General features: G+C 46.9%; 1 protein-coding gene across 1 annotated transcript in view; it reads right to left on the reverse strand.

Annotated features, from left to right (window-relative positions):
* Positions 1–424: 424 nt before the first annotated feature.
* The window catches only part of LOC144144182 (uncharacterized), a 304,890-nt gene continuing 291,415 nt past the window's right edge, over positions 425–13,899 (reverse strand). The window contains exon 3 of the mRNA XM_077675547.1: positions 425–5,203. Within this exon, the coding sequence (XP_077531673.1) occupies positions 4,972–5,203 (232 nt within the window). The 3' untranslated portion in view covers positions 425–4,971. The remainder of the gene's footprint in view (positions 5,204–13,899) is intronic.

Genomic DNA, 13,899 nt, shown 5'->3' on the forward strand with positions numbered 1-13,899 from the left:
AAGCACATCCTGATAGTGGTACATTAATTAGGGACCTTTAACCTTCAGCTTCTATGGAAAAGGAAAGCTGTTTGATCAGAAAACACAGGGTAATTGGATTTCGACCATAAAATACTTAGACGTTCAGTTTTGACATCGCTAAAACATTGCAGTAGGTAATTTAACCAAGAAATGCTCAGTAAGCGAAAAGAAAGTTGCTGGTGGTGTATGTCTCAAGAGCAACCAGGTTTGTTTGTTTATGTTAGCTTGCCTACACTTAATGCGTGCTTAGATACTCTCATAATATAAATAAATTACTCCTATAATATACTCCTATATGATGACCAAAAAAGCAGTTTGCGCAGCACACAGGGACTTACCTTTACAGGCGGCCCAACGACACGAGTAACCTCAGTCACCATTCATGCCAATTTTTCGGCAGCAATTACATCAGAAGATTTTTTATTGTTTTCGACAGTAACAATTTACAAAAAAAAAAAAGCTTTTCGTGACAGTTCAGAATACAGCGGCTTGTGTTCGACTTCTTAACGCAGGGTATCCCAACGCTTTTGGTGACACAGATACGCGAGTTGGGCCGGAATGCACCAAGTCGTCTTCATGGCTAAGCACAGTTATTGGCGTCACGTCCCTGACAACGAACAGGTACCTGTCACTTTATCTGTTGCAGTTCTTCCTCGTACACTTCGCTGCGAATTATGGCTGACAAGAAATTTCAATATTGCTTATTCCGAACACTTTGGGAATGCCTGCTCCGCGTATTGGTGGGCGGGAAATCCAGCCTTACGTGGGAAGAACAAGTCTGAAACCAAACCCAAACAGGGACTGAACACGACCTTACAGCAAACATTGTGCAACAAGTGAAGTATACATCTGGTAATAATCTCAGTCTTTGGTTTTCTAGTCAACAGTCGCCACGATGCCGAGTTAACCGTAGTGCTGGGTCGCGACGCCTCAAGTAGAAGACATCTGCACCCAGATTCGGCCCAATCTCTCGCCAAGGTCCGGCCACTACCGCACTGAATAACGCCCATAATCTCAGCTTATAAAAATTCAACAACGGAGTACTCGGCGAGCTACGGTCTACCAACAACCAGGGAAGGCGCAACAAGCCCTAGCCTTCGCACCACTCTTTTACATGTTCCCTCACGCAGAAAGAATAGATCGAACACAAAATTGGTGCTAAGTAGCCCTGGGAGTGCTTTGGCGCTTCTTTTAAACTTTAAGGTATGCATCCAAGACGAACCTGGTGCGAATACTGAGGATATAACGAACGAAAAGCTACCTTTATACTTTTATCAGACAGGTTTAGCCCTTGTTCTGCGTTCCGAACGCGTGCAACCGACTTGAAGCTCTTTTCCTCGACAAACATTGTGCCGATAAGATAGAAGGTATTGCAGTAAAGAAATACCACAAAGGAATGATGGGACGAATATTTCTGTGGCTTATCTTTTCAAGTTTTTGGACTAGGCAGAAAGAATCAATACTTCGTCGAATTTAGAGCGTTTGACTTTGGCAACAGATTACAGATGAACTTTCCTAAGTATCGCCTATTCAACCGGTCGTGGCGGGCAAAAATGGCAGTCCGAGTGATGTTGTCTTAGTCGTTAACTTTTCGCTCCCATTGCTTTAGGACAGCTGCATAAGAAAAGAAAGCTGTACAAAGGAAGCGATTACACTAATCGAAAATCTCGATACCAAGGCCTACTCAGTAAAAAGACAGGTTCCCGTTTCGACAGACACTAGGATATAATTTGCGTTTTTGGAAAGTAATTCTCTCTAATTCCAATATCTGCTCCCTCGTCAATGAATTTGTATAAATATATTTTTCCGAACGTTTTCTCGTTGCTTCGCTTTTCGTTACCACGCAGTTATGAAATAGCACTGAATCTTAGGCTGAAATTAGTTACCACCAAATTTCACGAAGCGTAAGACGGTAATCAACAGTAAAAACAAAAGTACGAACAAAAACCCAAATGGCATGCTCAAAAAAGGCACACTTGTTTTGAACCATTTATGACAACGTTAACTCGTCAAACTGAAACCTCGACGGATTTTAAGGATTCAAGAGACATATTTTCCGCTCATCACAAGCACACACTGATATTTTGACCTACAAATAGCGACCAAAAACTCATACCATCGCTGAAAATAAATTTGCATAAGTTTAACAACTATGCAGCCTTGACTGGCTGAAAGTCGTCGCAACAAAATTATTAATACGCCAAAACTTCTCATCTTTGAGCACAATCGCCCACGCATGAGTTCATCCTCACCGTATTCGCACACGCACACATACGACCCGCACTGTACAACGCTGAGCTAAAACGCACACGGAGTTCTCGCATACTCCCCTTCTCCCCTCCACCAAGTCCGCCTTGAAGTTCTCATGGTAAATGCAGAGGGCCTTATTAACTTATTGCAGTGCACAGTACCTTTACTCGCGACACCAGACGGCCACGCTAGCAACAATTTTTTTTCGAGTTCACGATGAGAGCCTCTCGTTTCGTGCTGTTCTTCTTGTTTATTCCGTTATTTATTGTGGCTGAAATTTCCAGAAGAGCTAAGTGAAAAGGCAGTTCAGAGAGAGCCCTAACATTTCTGCACAATCGATTTGTTATTGCCAAATAGTGCGTGCATCGTGACGCACGTGCTAATTTGAAATTATCTGCACTATATCAACATGTCCCTGTCTTTCTTACTTGAAGGACACATTCCATACATACTCGTGTCCAGATTCCACCCAAGTGGCGGTTGCCTGGATAATGTCACACCATCATGCTTTCTGCTGCCCAATGCACGATTTTGCTCCAATGAGAAAATTTCCGCCCTCACGAAACTTCCACTTTCACGCGACGCAATACATATTGCGACTCGACGAAAAAGGACCACTCGCTTAATTTGCTCAAGTTCCTGCTGCGTTTATCCGGCTAGAAGACGTAGAAAAAAAATTACTCAGCGAAAGGAATATGTGCAAACCCATTAAGTGCCAATGCGTCTAAGAGGTGCACCGCTTTGATGCGTTGGGCGTCCTACAGCGCGCATGCGCGAGGCATGCTCCCGTTGTTCTTCCTTGTGCCTTTGTCGCGTGACCTGCTGTCTTGTCCGTTCGGCTGGCTCACAGAAGTTTCCGGACTCTTGTGCGCTGATGGGCGAACGCATCTTCACGGACTTGGAGGAGCAGCCGATCATAGTAACTTCTTGGAGTACAAGTGACGCGGCGCTGCACACGCTGTCCAGCACAGCCGCTCCGACGTCAACCACACTACACACACACACCTTCACACGCACGCTCACAAACGCGCACACGCATGAAAACGAGACGCCGCACACGACAGCGGGAAACGGTGACGTCAGTCCGGTTGGAAGTGGCAGATATGCAGTCCCAAGCCAAAGGACCTCTCGTGCGTCCAGCGAAGCGATAAGTGTATCCTTGCAAGCAACTTCCCTTGTATTCCAAGCATCTCCTCCGGTGGAGGTCACCCGGAAAACAGTGAAACCGACACTGGTTTAGCGGAAAGCGATGAAAAAACACACGATACGAACTGTTCCGCCAAAGCAAGTGCTACAATCGCATGTTTAAATATCAAACTTCAAATATCAAATATCAAAGAGAAAAAAAGCTCAAAACGCTTAAGTACATAAGTGAAAAATTCATTCAACGAAGTTGAAACAAGTGCGATGCCAGACGGTAAAACATGCAATAAATTCATCAGGGCTTACCACACTTTACACTTTTGTGACCTTGTTAAACTCTTTCTTCCATGGCCGAAACTGCCAAGGCCCGTTGCGCTTTCTTTTCCTCGCAACAATACAGTTTCAGTGGCAAGCCAGTACCACTCAAACCCGAGAGTTACGTATGCCACTAGCAGGGGTGCCGAATGCAGGTCTAGCATAGGTCAACGTCATCTTTTTGCAGGGTAAAGACCGATTACCCCATATTTTTTTCGACATTTGAGGCCTAAGCGCTTTTGCCACGGATAAATGAGTTGGCGTAAGTTTTGGGGACAAAATGAGCTTTCTTACGCCGACAGAAAGCTTGCATACAACAAATTCAGATATGGCAGTGAAAAAAGAAGCACTGCGTGTTCTGCCACAGCCGTTCGCACACTTCAGGAGCACTGTAGTTCCGTCTACAATAAACACAAAGGCGACGACCAGTGGGTCAAAAACGAAGGAAGAAAAAAACAAACGCCTTCGTAGCCATCACCCGCGGCGGGATCACGAAACACTGTTCACTTCTTTTCACGGAGTGTCTAGGAAGAAACCACGTCGGCAACGTCCAGAAGTTGTAGTTGAGCATAACGATTTGTAGGAGGCTTCACTGTGGCGCGCGAGCGCCCAAGCCTGTACAGAAGACAAAAAAAAAATGTGTTGCGCTTGCCTGACGGCATACAGCTGGTCAATGCCGCCGCAACAGGCGATGTTAAGCGCGAACGTAGTACGCAAGTGCTGTTCACCGCAAACTTGCCCGCACTGATAAATTTCTTTCGCAGCTCCCAAACTATCTTGACACACGTTCCGTGTAGAGAAATTATTCTTTCCCAGCTTAAACTTTAGCAAACGGTCAAAGGTTACTCCGCAGTTTCCTGAGAATGCCCTGCTGAACGACACGCCTTCTCGAAGCCACGTAGACGGAACACCCTCGAGTGCTTCCTCTGAAGTGGCCGCCACTCGCCGCCACAGACCACCAGGTGGCAAACAAACAACAGTTCGCGCACGGAGTGCTGAAAGCTCGGACGCTGGTGCGTACTTCTCTACGCGGCGCTCAGCAGAACGTCGCCACTGCGATGGGTCTGTAGTCGCTGCGGATCCTCCTCACTGCTCCACGTGAGCGCCATTTGTGGATCCAGGAACTTCACGAAGAAGGTGCGAAAACAAGGAAGCCCGACGGCGACCTCCGGGGCACCTTCGAGGCGGCTGTGGAAGGCACCGCCATGGCGGCCTCGCGACGGCTAGCCGGGCAGCAGCGGCCTATAAGCGGCCGTCCAGGGCCACGGCCGCGACTAGCAGCAGCAGCGGCAGGAGGCCCGGCGCCGAGGTCGCCCAGGCCGAGCTGCACTTGAACCGGCAGCGGGTCTTGTAGACGTTGGCCACAAGGTCGCGCGCCGTGCTGATGAGCGACGAGACGAGCCCACTCACGTCTTCCTTGCAGCCCGCGTTGCTGACGGCCGCCTGGAGACACCGCTCCAGCCGGTTGACTGAACTGCGAGCAAGAGAGGAGGGCGGGGAGAGAGAGAGAAAAAAAATACCAGAATCAGACCTATTTTGTCCACACAGAACGATGGTCAAAAGCGGGACAAAATGTGCAAAGTACGGGCAACTGTATTATTCCCCGCCCAACCGACAATGCATGAGTTACGCACAGGCAGGTATAAACCCAAGTCGAAATACAAAAATACCCTTACGCACTGACGAAACCGTAAAGTATGCCGTCACGGGGCATAGACGCAGCGTGTCCTAACGGGTACATATAGCGAAATCAAACAAGATAAAGAGCTCCACAGGAAGGTGCCCAATCAATGCGTTGCAAGTCATTGTGCGCGCTATTCTACTATGCTAATTAGTCAAGTAGGTTACTTAGCAAAGCTTCATATTTCTTAAAACGCTACAGAGTGCACTACAAGGGTGTGAACGATATTTTCAACAGATAAATTTGTTTCCACACAGGCCACGTCCAGTGCGCTCGAGAAGGTTCGCGACTTCATAAAAACGTCGCCACCACGCGCGCTAAAATTTCTTTGATGCTGCAGCGATTCGTGGCTTCAGATATAGGCTCAAAACAAAAAAAATGGCCTCGTATCTGCTCCTTTCGTTGCAAATGTCGTCAAAAGACGATAGTCTTTGTAGACTTTTGCCGAGGAAATGCCCGCCTTTGCTTTGCCGCTCACCTCTCATGCTGTTCCTCTATACCGTCGCGCTCATTCCAAAGTAAACACACTAGAGGTTTGCGCAAGGCGATTTGAATTTACCGCGTTCAACTGCTACAGCCGGGGTTCATCGATGCCAGCGCTGCAGTACGGCGGAGACGCGCGTGAATGGAGGCGGCCGAATAGAAGGTTTATAGAGCCGCGTGGCCGTGCTCCACGTGCGTTCGAAGCCGAACGTGGAACCTAGCTAATCGAACCTTTCGTTTCTGTTGCCGCGTGATTTTTCATATGCCGCCAGGAGGCGGCGGTTTTCTGCAGTAGATGTAGAATATCATTAGCTATCGAAAAACCAAGCATCCATGAATTTTTTAATAAAGGAACACTGCAAATATCCCTTGTGTACTAATTTCCTGTCTTATATTTGCGTAATGTCTTGTTCGTGTTCAACTAAGTTGACAAGTATGCACATATAAACCGGGCTGAGACGTTTACATTTGGCTGTGAGTATATGAGACTATTGCGCAATATTAATTTTACTTTGGCCGAATGGCTGAATCGAGTCACAGACAGACATACGGACAGACCAAAATTTATGGGTTTAAGTAGCCCAAGAAAGACTATTGTCTTTAAAATAGTAAGCATGCTGATCCCACATCTAAATTTTGTTACGTGGAGCGAAAGCTTAGAGGTCGGCCGCTGTGTTCACGGAAGAACGATAAATGCATCCAAATCTCAAGACTTGTACTGTTTCTTCGACCACTTAAACCCCAAATTTTTGGTCCGTCCGTCCGTCCGTCCATCCGTCTGTCTGTCTGTCTGTCTGTCTGTCTGTCTGTCTGTCTGTCTGTCTGTCTGTCTGTCTGTCTGTCTGTCTGTCTGTCTCCCTCGATTCAGCGACCCGGTCAAAAGATGAAAGAATTCTTGAACGAGATGTTTTTATAGGCAGAACCTTTACAAACCACTAAATCTGGAAACACAACTCATACTTGTCACCACTGTTCAGCAAAAAGAAAACATCAGGCATATTTGAAGCAAAACGTCAATAGAATAAGAAGAAGAAGAAGAAGCAGAAGTAGTTGTGGTTTTTTAGCACAGCAACCCTTCGGTTATAATGCGCCAAACACAAGGTAGAATATTTAAGTGAAGGTTAAAAGGTGTTATTCAAGGTGTCATGAAGATAAAAACATTCTTTTAAAAGATCTCAAAGGTGTAAGTATCTAACAACGGTGTAGAAGGCCGCTGTCTTCAAAGAATTAAAAAACATTACTAAAATCCACCAATGGTTCATCACTAAGTAAAAGCATCGGGTGTAAATGGATGCAAAAGGTGTATGATGAAAACATCAATAGACAACCGGAACTTGCAGTGTTCTTTTAATTGAAAATAAATGCGTGCCTGATATTTGCGATAACAAATAAAAAGTACGCGTTCATAACAATAGTTTGACCCAAAAATACAAAAACGAACTCGCGATAAGCCTGGGCCCGGCGGCGGCGTTCCAAGTTCGACAGTAACGAAAGGTTCCAACAGATGGCGCGCGAGCAGTGGAACACGGGAAAATTGAATTGACTTTAGCAAACCACCTCCGTGTGCATGGTAGGAGGAGCGAAACGGGAGGGGAAGAGCATGACAGGTGGGCTCAGGAAAAAAAAATGAGGAATTTACACGGCAGAGGCGGCCGAAGACTATCGTCTTTCGACGACACTTGCAGCGAAGCGAGCAGATACGCGGACATTTTTGTAGCGTAAGCTACACTGGCCGAGGTTGAGCAGTTTCGCGTGGACCCTGAAGGGCCGTGCTGCGCAAGCGCGAGGAGCGTTGGATTGGATTGGATTTAGATTGGATTGGATTAAATTGGATTGTATTGTTAATGCAATTGGACTACGGGTGAGTAGAGAATTTGGTCGGCACATTCGCCGGTCTGCGCATTCCACAGGAGTGACGCCATAGCCGCAGCAGACGCACTGGCGCTGGGGCGTGCCCAGCTGTGCGCCTCCGTTGCGGAGTAGCCAATTGTGACGCTGCGCCGGAGTCGCTTGATAGCCGTTTCATGTGGCTCCTGGAGAGCCCTGCTGCGCATGCGCGAGGAGCAGTGAGTGGACTAGATTGGACTGCATTGGATTGGACTGGATTGGATTGCTGAACCTTAGCTCACGCTACGTATATCCTGGCACAGCCGGGCTAAGCCACTGCTCATTTTTTTTACAAGCCATGCCGTAACTTTCGCTACGACAAACAATCCTGGAACTTTTGTTTCTGTTTCAAATTTCCGTGTAAACTTTCGTTGGGTCCAGACTGTACCCCGCAGAGAGGGTGACGGCGCACGGCGCACAGAACTGTGTTTCGTGCTAAGCAGTCAGAAGAAGATATGTAACTGCTGATATCTAACTTCCGAATTCCAGATATGGAACTTGAGCAGCGAAGACGAGGTCCAATTCACCGAGCCAGAACGGTGGCTGATCGCATTTAGTGGTGGTAACTCGACGTTCTGCCAGAGTTTCAGTGCGAAAAGTTACCAGAGGTGCGTTTTTGAAGTAAAACAATATAATTATGAATATCGAGCCATATGTTCACCTCCCTTAAATTGGTGCAGTCGTCCAGCAGTCCACTGATTTGGAATGAAGGTATTCAGAAATTCGTGGTGTTTTTACCGCGTTATTTTTGTCTTATTATTTTGTCTTATATACTTTGATGGGACCGTTCATAGCTTCAACCTTTGAAGCTAGCGCTCAACTCTGATCTCAATGGTCGGGTCCTCACTCGAAGCAGAAAACAGGCTGCAGTTCTAATTATACTTGTCTCCTGGCACCCAATGCAGGTGAAACGAGCGGGACGACGTACACACGAGAGCGCAGGTAACCCATTGTCCGATGAAGGGCTTTAACCGAACCACCAGCAGAAGAAAAAAATCAATAGAAGGGCAGTGAATAGACGCGCAATTCTTGGTTACGATACAACTGTCACAAAACACTTTTACACGCAGCTAACAACACCGGGACTTATAAATAAAGAAACGAAGAAATAGCCTCAGCGATAACTGAGGGAAACGAAGACGGTTAAAGACACAGGAGAGGAAATGAGGAGAGATCCGGAAAGACAGGAGATCGTCGCTTCTTCAGCGAACGGGAAGAACGGCGACAACCTAACGGGTACGGGCCGGTTTGACCCCAAAACGCCCAGAAATCAATTCAGCCACGGTTTGTTACCTAAAAACTATTTGCGTGACTTTGTTGCAAGAACGCCGCCATGATGACGACGGGCGATGCGCCAACAAAGTATTCAAGCGGCAGTACCCCATGTATGGACGCGCGACATGCCATAGGCTTCAACACGACGGCTGCCAAAAAACGTCGGACCGGGGAATCGCGAAAGGCACGAAAGATTGGCATTCAGTGGCTCGACACTGCGGCTATGAATGAACAGAAGCGGTTCATAAAACCTATGCAAGGAATGACGACGTCCCAAGAAGCTCAAGAAGCCGAATATGTCGGAATCCGGAGACGTTAAACGACGATGTGGTAGCTCCTTTTGGAAAATGTTTCATCGTACTGACTTCTGCCTTTTGACGTGTTTCTTAAAATTACATATGTAGCTGAAGGAATTCTTTTACCCATGCATTTCTCCATCACGAAAGTACAATTCAAACAGGGGCGTAAAAAATGGCGCTGACCAGACTCAGTTTTATACCTCCCGCATAAATTCGTAAATTAAATTAGAAGACATAAATTACTAAAATTGTCTTTAAAGCATACATCGTGACCCATGAAACTTTTAAAAGTGCACGCATCGACATGATTACTGCGTTAATACCGCCCGGAGCAGTGGATCACACCGAGAACGGCGTGATTTTGATTTCACCTCGGCGTTTAGTGTGCGCGTTCTTGTACAGCCGAGTTCGGCTTCATGAGTTCACTGATTGCATGAAGCGCATGATGTTCGATTTCTGACGAGGTGAGCAGATTTCTACAAAGCACTTGAGTGCAGCATTCGGGTCCGTTGCTGTTAAATTCCTAAGCTTGTACTTTTCAGCCATGAGAGAGAGAGAGAGAGAGAGAGAGAGAGAGAGAGAGAGAGAGAGAGAGAGAGAGAGAGAGAGAGAGAGAGAGAGAGATGTTTTTCAAGACCAGAACAGAAAAACTCCTGCAGCCGGTACTTCGCCTCTACACGGCGTATGGGCACCGGTGAACGTTGACTAGCCTCAAGAATTCTAAATTAATTCTAAATTATTCCGCCTGGAGTAGAGTAGAAAGTTGGGCAAGATGAAAACCATTCATCTTTGATTGAAGCGCCAGGCAAATACAACAAAGGAGAGAAAAAAGGGCTCTCGTCTTGTCTTTTTTTTTTCTCCTTGTTTGGCGCCTTAATCAAAGATTACGCCACCCGCACGGCCATGTTTTTAACCCAGTTGCAGCCCAAAAGCTCTACATTCTCCTTCTCACGATGCTTCCCATTCATCCTAACATATTTTCAGATCTTAAAGCCCCGATACTCTACGAACGATAGGCCCTTGACAAGCTTTAATAATCCAACACACATCGAAGACAGCACCAAAGGGACAGTACAGAAATACCATTTGAAACAGTGTATCAGAGCCGGCGGCCTCCTTCTCATTTCTGCTAATCAAAACGCATTAATTCTCTTACTGAGTCACGGGCGTGTACAGCCGGATAATAAAAACCTAACCCTTTTCATACTGCCGTTCGTTCCCTAACGGTCTGGTCACGGTCAGGCTCTCTATCGCAAGCCCGCTTCCGCTCTCGTAAAGCCGTGGACGCAGTATCGGCACATCATGTCGTTGAGGTTGCAGCCTATGCTGAACATCGCAACAACGTCGAGTGATAGTGGCCAAGATTTCTCAACATGCACCACTTAATGCGCGCACCGTAAGATGGAGCGTACGTCACGATCATACCACGTGAAAAATATATAGAGCAACGTGTTACTACACTCCTTCTCTCGCCTCGTCACTGCCAAGTTCGACGGCGCACCTAAAATAGCGCGCGCTGCGGGAGTCATTTGCGCTTACAGCGTGGACAGAATGATTTCACCTACCGTAAAGTTCCGAGAGAACGCCCTCCCCCGAAACATTGTCCAGCGCCCTTTACGGGTGCAATATTCAATTTTAATAAAAGACCTTCTAAGATCGCCCAACCCCTAAAAACGATGGCTTTAGCACCGAGGAGTGAACAAAATAAACGCGAATCATCTATTCGTATGTTGATGCGATAACTTATTTGTCCTTCCCGCACTTGAACAGAAAGTTCACCCATCTCGTATTTTTTCTTGATATAGCGCCATAGTTTTTGTTTGCGGTGCGGCCGCTTTTTGTAGTTTTTCGCACCTTACCCGAAAGATTGCTCGTCCCGTATTTCCCACTTGATATCTCTATACTTTGGGGCGGTGTTCTTTCGACACTTTACGGTATACTTCCTGTAAAAAGCGGACGCTGTTGAAAGCTAAGTGTTTAGTACAATGTACGGCAAATACGCATACGCCGAATAAACGCACGAGGAATGGGTATTATTATACTTATTCTTTTGAATGACGGTGACTCAGTCTATAAGCAGAATGAATAAAAGCTTCCCCCAAAATCCTTTTCGCGTTTTCTGAGAAGGATTTCGCTTCGCAGAAAACCGGTTGCTTTCTTTTTTTTCAGAAATATATAGTATAGGGATTAAGACAGCAAGCGGCGGTACCATAGAGTCGACGACAGATAAACAGTCCGGGTTAAATTGCGACCCTTTCGACGCTTTCCCTCGTGCAACAGAAAAAGCCGTCTCCGCGGCGACTGACGGCGGCCTGTCACGACACGCGCACGCAGCTCGTCACACCGAGCGTCGGCGACCTCCATGAGTCGCTAGTCCTCCTGCACATGCACGTATGCCTAGCGCATACCTTGCGCGTGTATCTCTCTTTCTCTCATTTATACATACATTGTATATATATATATATATATATATATATATATATATATATATATATATATATATATATATATATATATATATATATATATATATATATATATATATATATATATATATATATATATATATATATATATATATATATATATATATATATATATATATATATATATATATATATATATATATATATATATATATATATATATATATATATATAAACCTCGCGATGGCTCCCGAAAGATTGACTTCAGGGGGCTTTACGCTGCGGGCACCGACGTCGTAAAGCAAGACACGAGCCTTTTTACGTGACAGCCTGGAGACGACGTCGTCAGCAGAAGGAGCCCGCGAGCTCTATTTTGGGCAAAATGACCCGGGAGACAGCCACGCCACCCCGGGAGAGCGGCGGCTGACTGGCTGGCTTGCGGTTTCTCAGTTCCGAGCCACTGAATCAAGGCTGGCGCGCAGGAATGCAAGCCGAGGAACGATGGCGCGCCCGCTCCCTCGGGACGAAAAGTTTGACGGGAGGCGAAAGCCCCGGAGTCGAGAGGAAAGAGCGCCGGGGGCTGCAGAGTAACGAACCTTGCACGTGTCAGCCGCGGCTCAAGGCTGCGGGTAAGGAACTCGTTGCAGCGCGCTCTCTCAAATAGACGAAATATGCGTCCGGCCAGCGACTTCGCCGCCAGGCAGCGAAGCAATGTGCCAAAGCTCATCCTATCCCTCGGCTGTTCGGCGGCCGCTCCCGGGGCGAGTGCCATTCGCGCACAGCCGTACCGATGACGTTCCGCGTGACTTGCCAATCCCGGCCCCGTATGGGTGCTCGAAAAAAAAAAAAAAAAAAAAAGCGACTTCGCCGTGACGGCTGCCGTAAGGCAAGAAATGTGCGCCTGACGCCAGCCGTCAGCCATCTTTGCAACTTCGGAGAATGGGGAGCTAAGGAAATTACGCGAGCGCCCGCTCCGGGAAACTTTGTGCTTGCGCATGTGCGAAACGTCGTTCGGTCTAAGGGTGATATTTTTAGCCCAGTACACCCAGACTACACGGAACCGTAACCAGTACCGGTATTCGTAGAAAAAAAAAAAAAGACGCCATCACGTCATCTTCAGCCTTGAACTTGAGAGGGCTGCACAGAAGCAACACGGGGCGTCACGTGAGCAAAGTTACTGCCGGCGCGACCCCGACGGAATCCCATTGCGCGGAACACACGCCGACAGCTGGGTGCAGAAACTCGAGAGAGAGAAAAACTCGAGGGTGCGAGGCGAGCTGGGCTAGGTGTGTGTGCGAAGGGCGACGAAGCGGCGCGACGTGCGTTCGACCTGGGAGTTCAGCTCGCAAGGCGCCGCTCCCCGGCCGTACGGTAACTCTATAGGGCGCAACATAGTGATGTTACGTAATGTAGCGATGTGATATAACGTAATGTAAGGTGTAACATATAGGGCGTAACATAGTGATGCTATCTCCTTTAAGACAGAAATTGGGGGGTTAAAAGTGTCCCAGCCAATTTTTATGTCTCAAAGGAGAAAGCTGTTAAATAGGTAGATAAGATAGAGGGATGCTCTTCTCAATTCGACGTAATTATCCAGGATGCTAAATACCATTTTGCATTATCTAGCTACAAATTGATGACGCCCCTGCTAATCTATTCATACATGTCTTTCTTCATCGAAGCAACCAGCTTCGTTCGATTGGATGGTGCCTCACTTTTGAGTGGGCAGAAACAGTGACAATTTCATTCAGAATCTCATTAGCGATGCTAGTTTATAGGGCATGCAATTATCTCACTTAGGGCGATCGGTGATTATCGCAATAAAACTTGTCTGAATTTTTCCATTTAGCGCGCTCCAATTATAATGCAATTAGGTAAATGAGAATACTGAACACAATATAAACCGCGTGTACGAGGTCGACCTAGCATCATTCTCAATGCGCGGAGTCTGCAACTGTGGATGTACCTGCCCGTAGCTCCACAGCCGTTTAACGCAAAATGCTTCGTGTTGAGCCGAAACGGCAAGGCAAGTTGCTTACAATGAGACGGTCCTGGCGTTGCGAGCTAGGTAGCTGATTACCGATACGACTGCACGTCGTCTTCGTCTGCCCTTTTTTAT

Source organism: Haemaphysalis longicornis, unplaced genomic scaffold, assembly GCF_048455015.1.
Source record: "Haemaphysalis longicornis isolate Haplotype H1 unplaced genomic scaffold, Haemaphysalis longicornis Haplotype H1 scaffold_64, whole genome shotgun sequence".
NCBI classification, from domain to species: Eukaryota; Metazoa; Arthropoda; class Arachnida; order Ixodida; family Ixodidae; genus Haemaphysalis; species Haemaphysalis longicornis.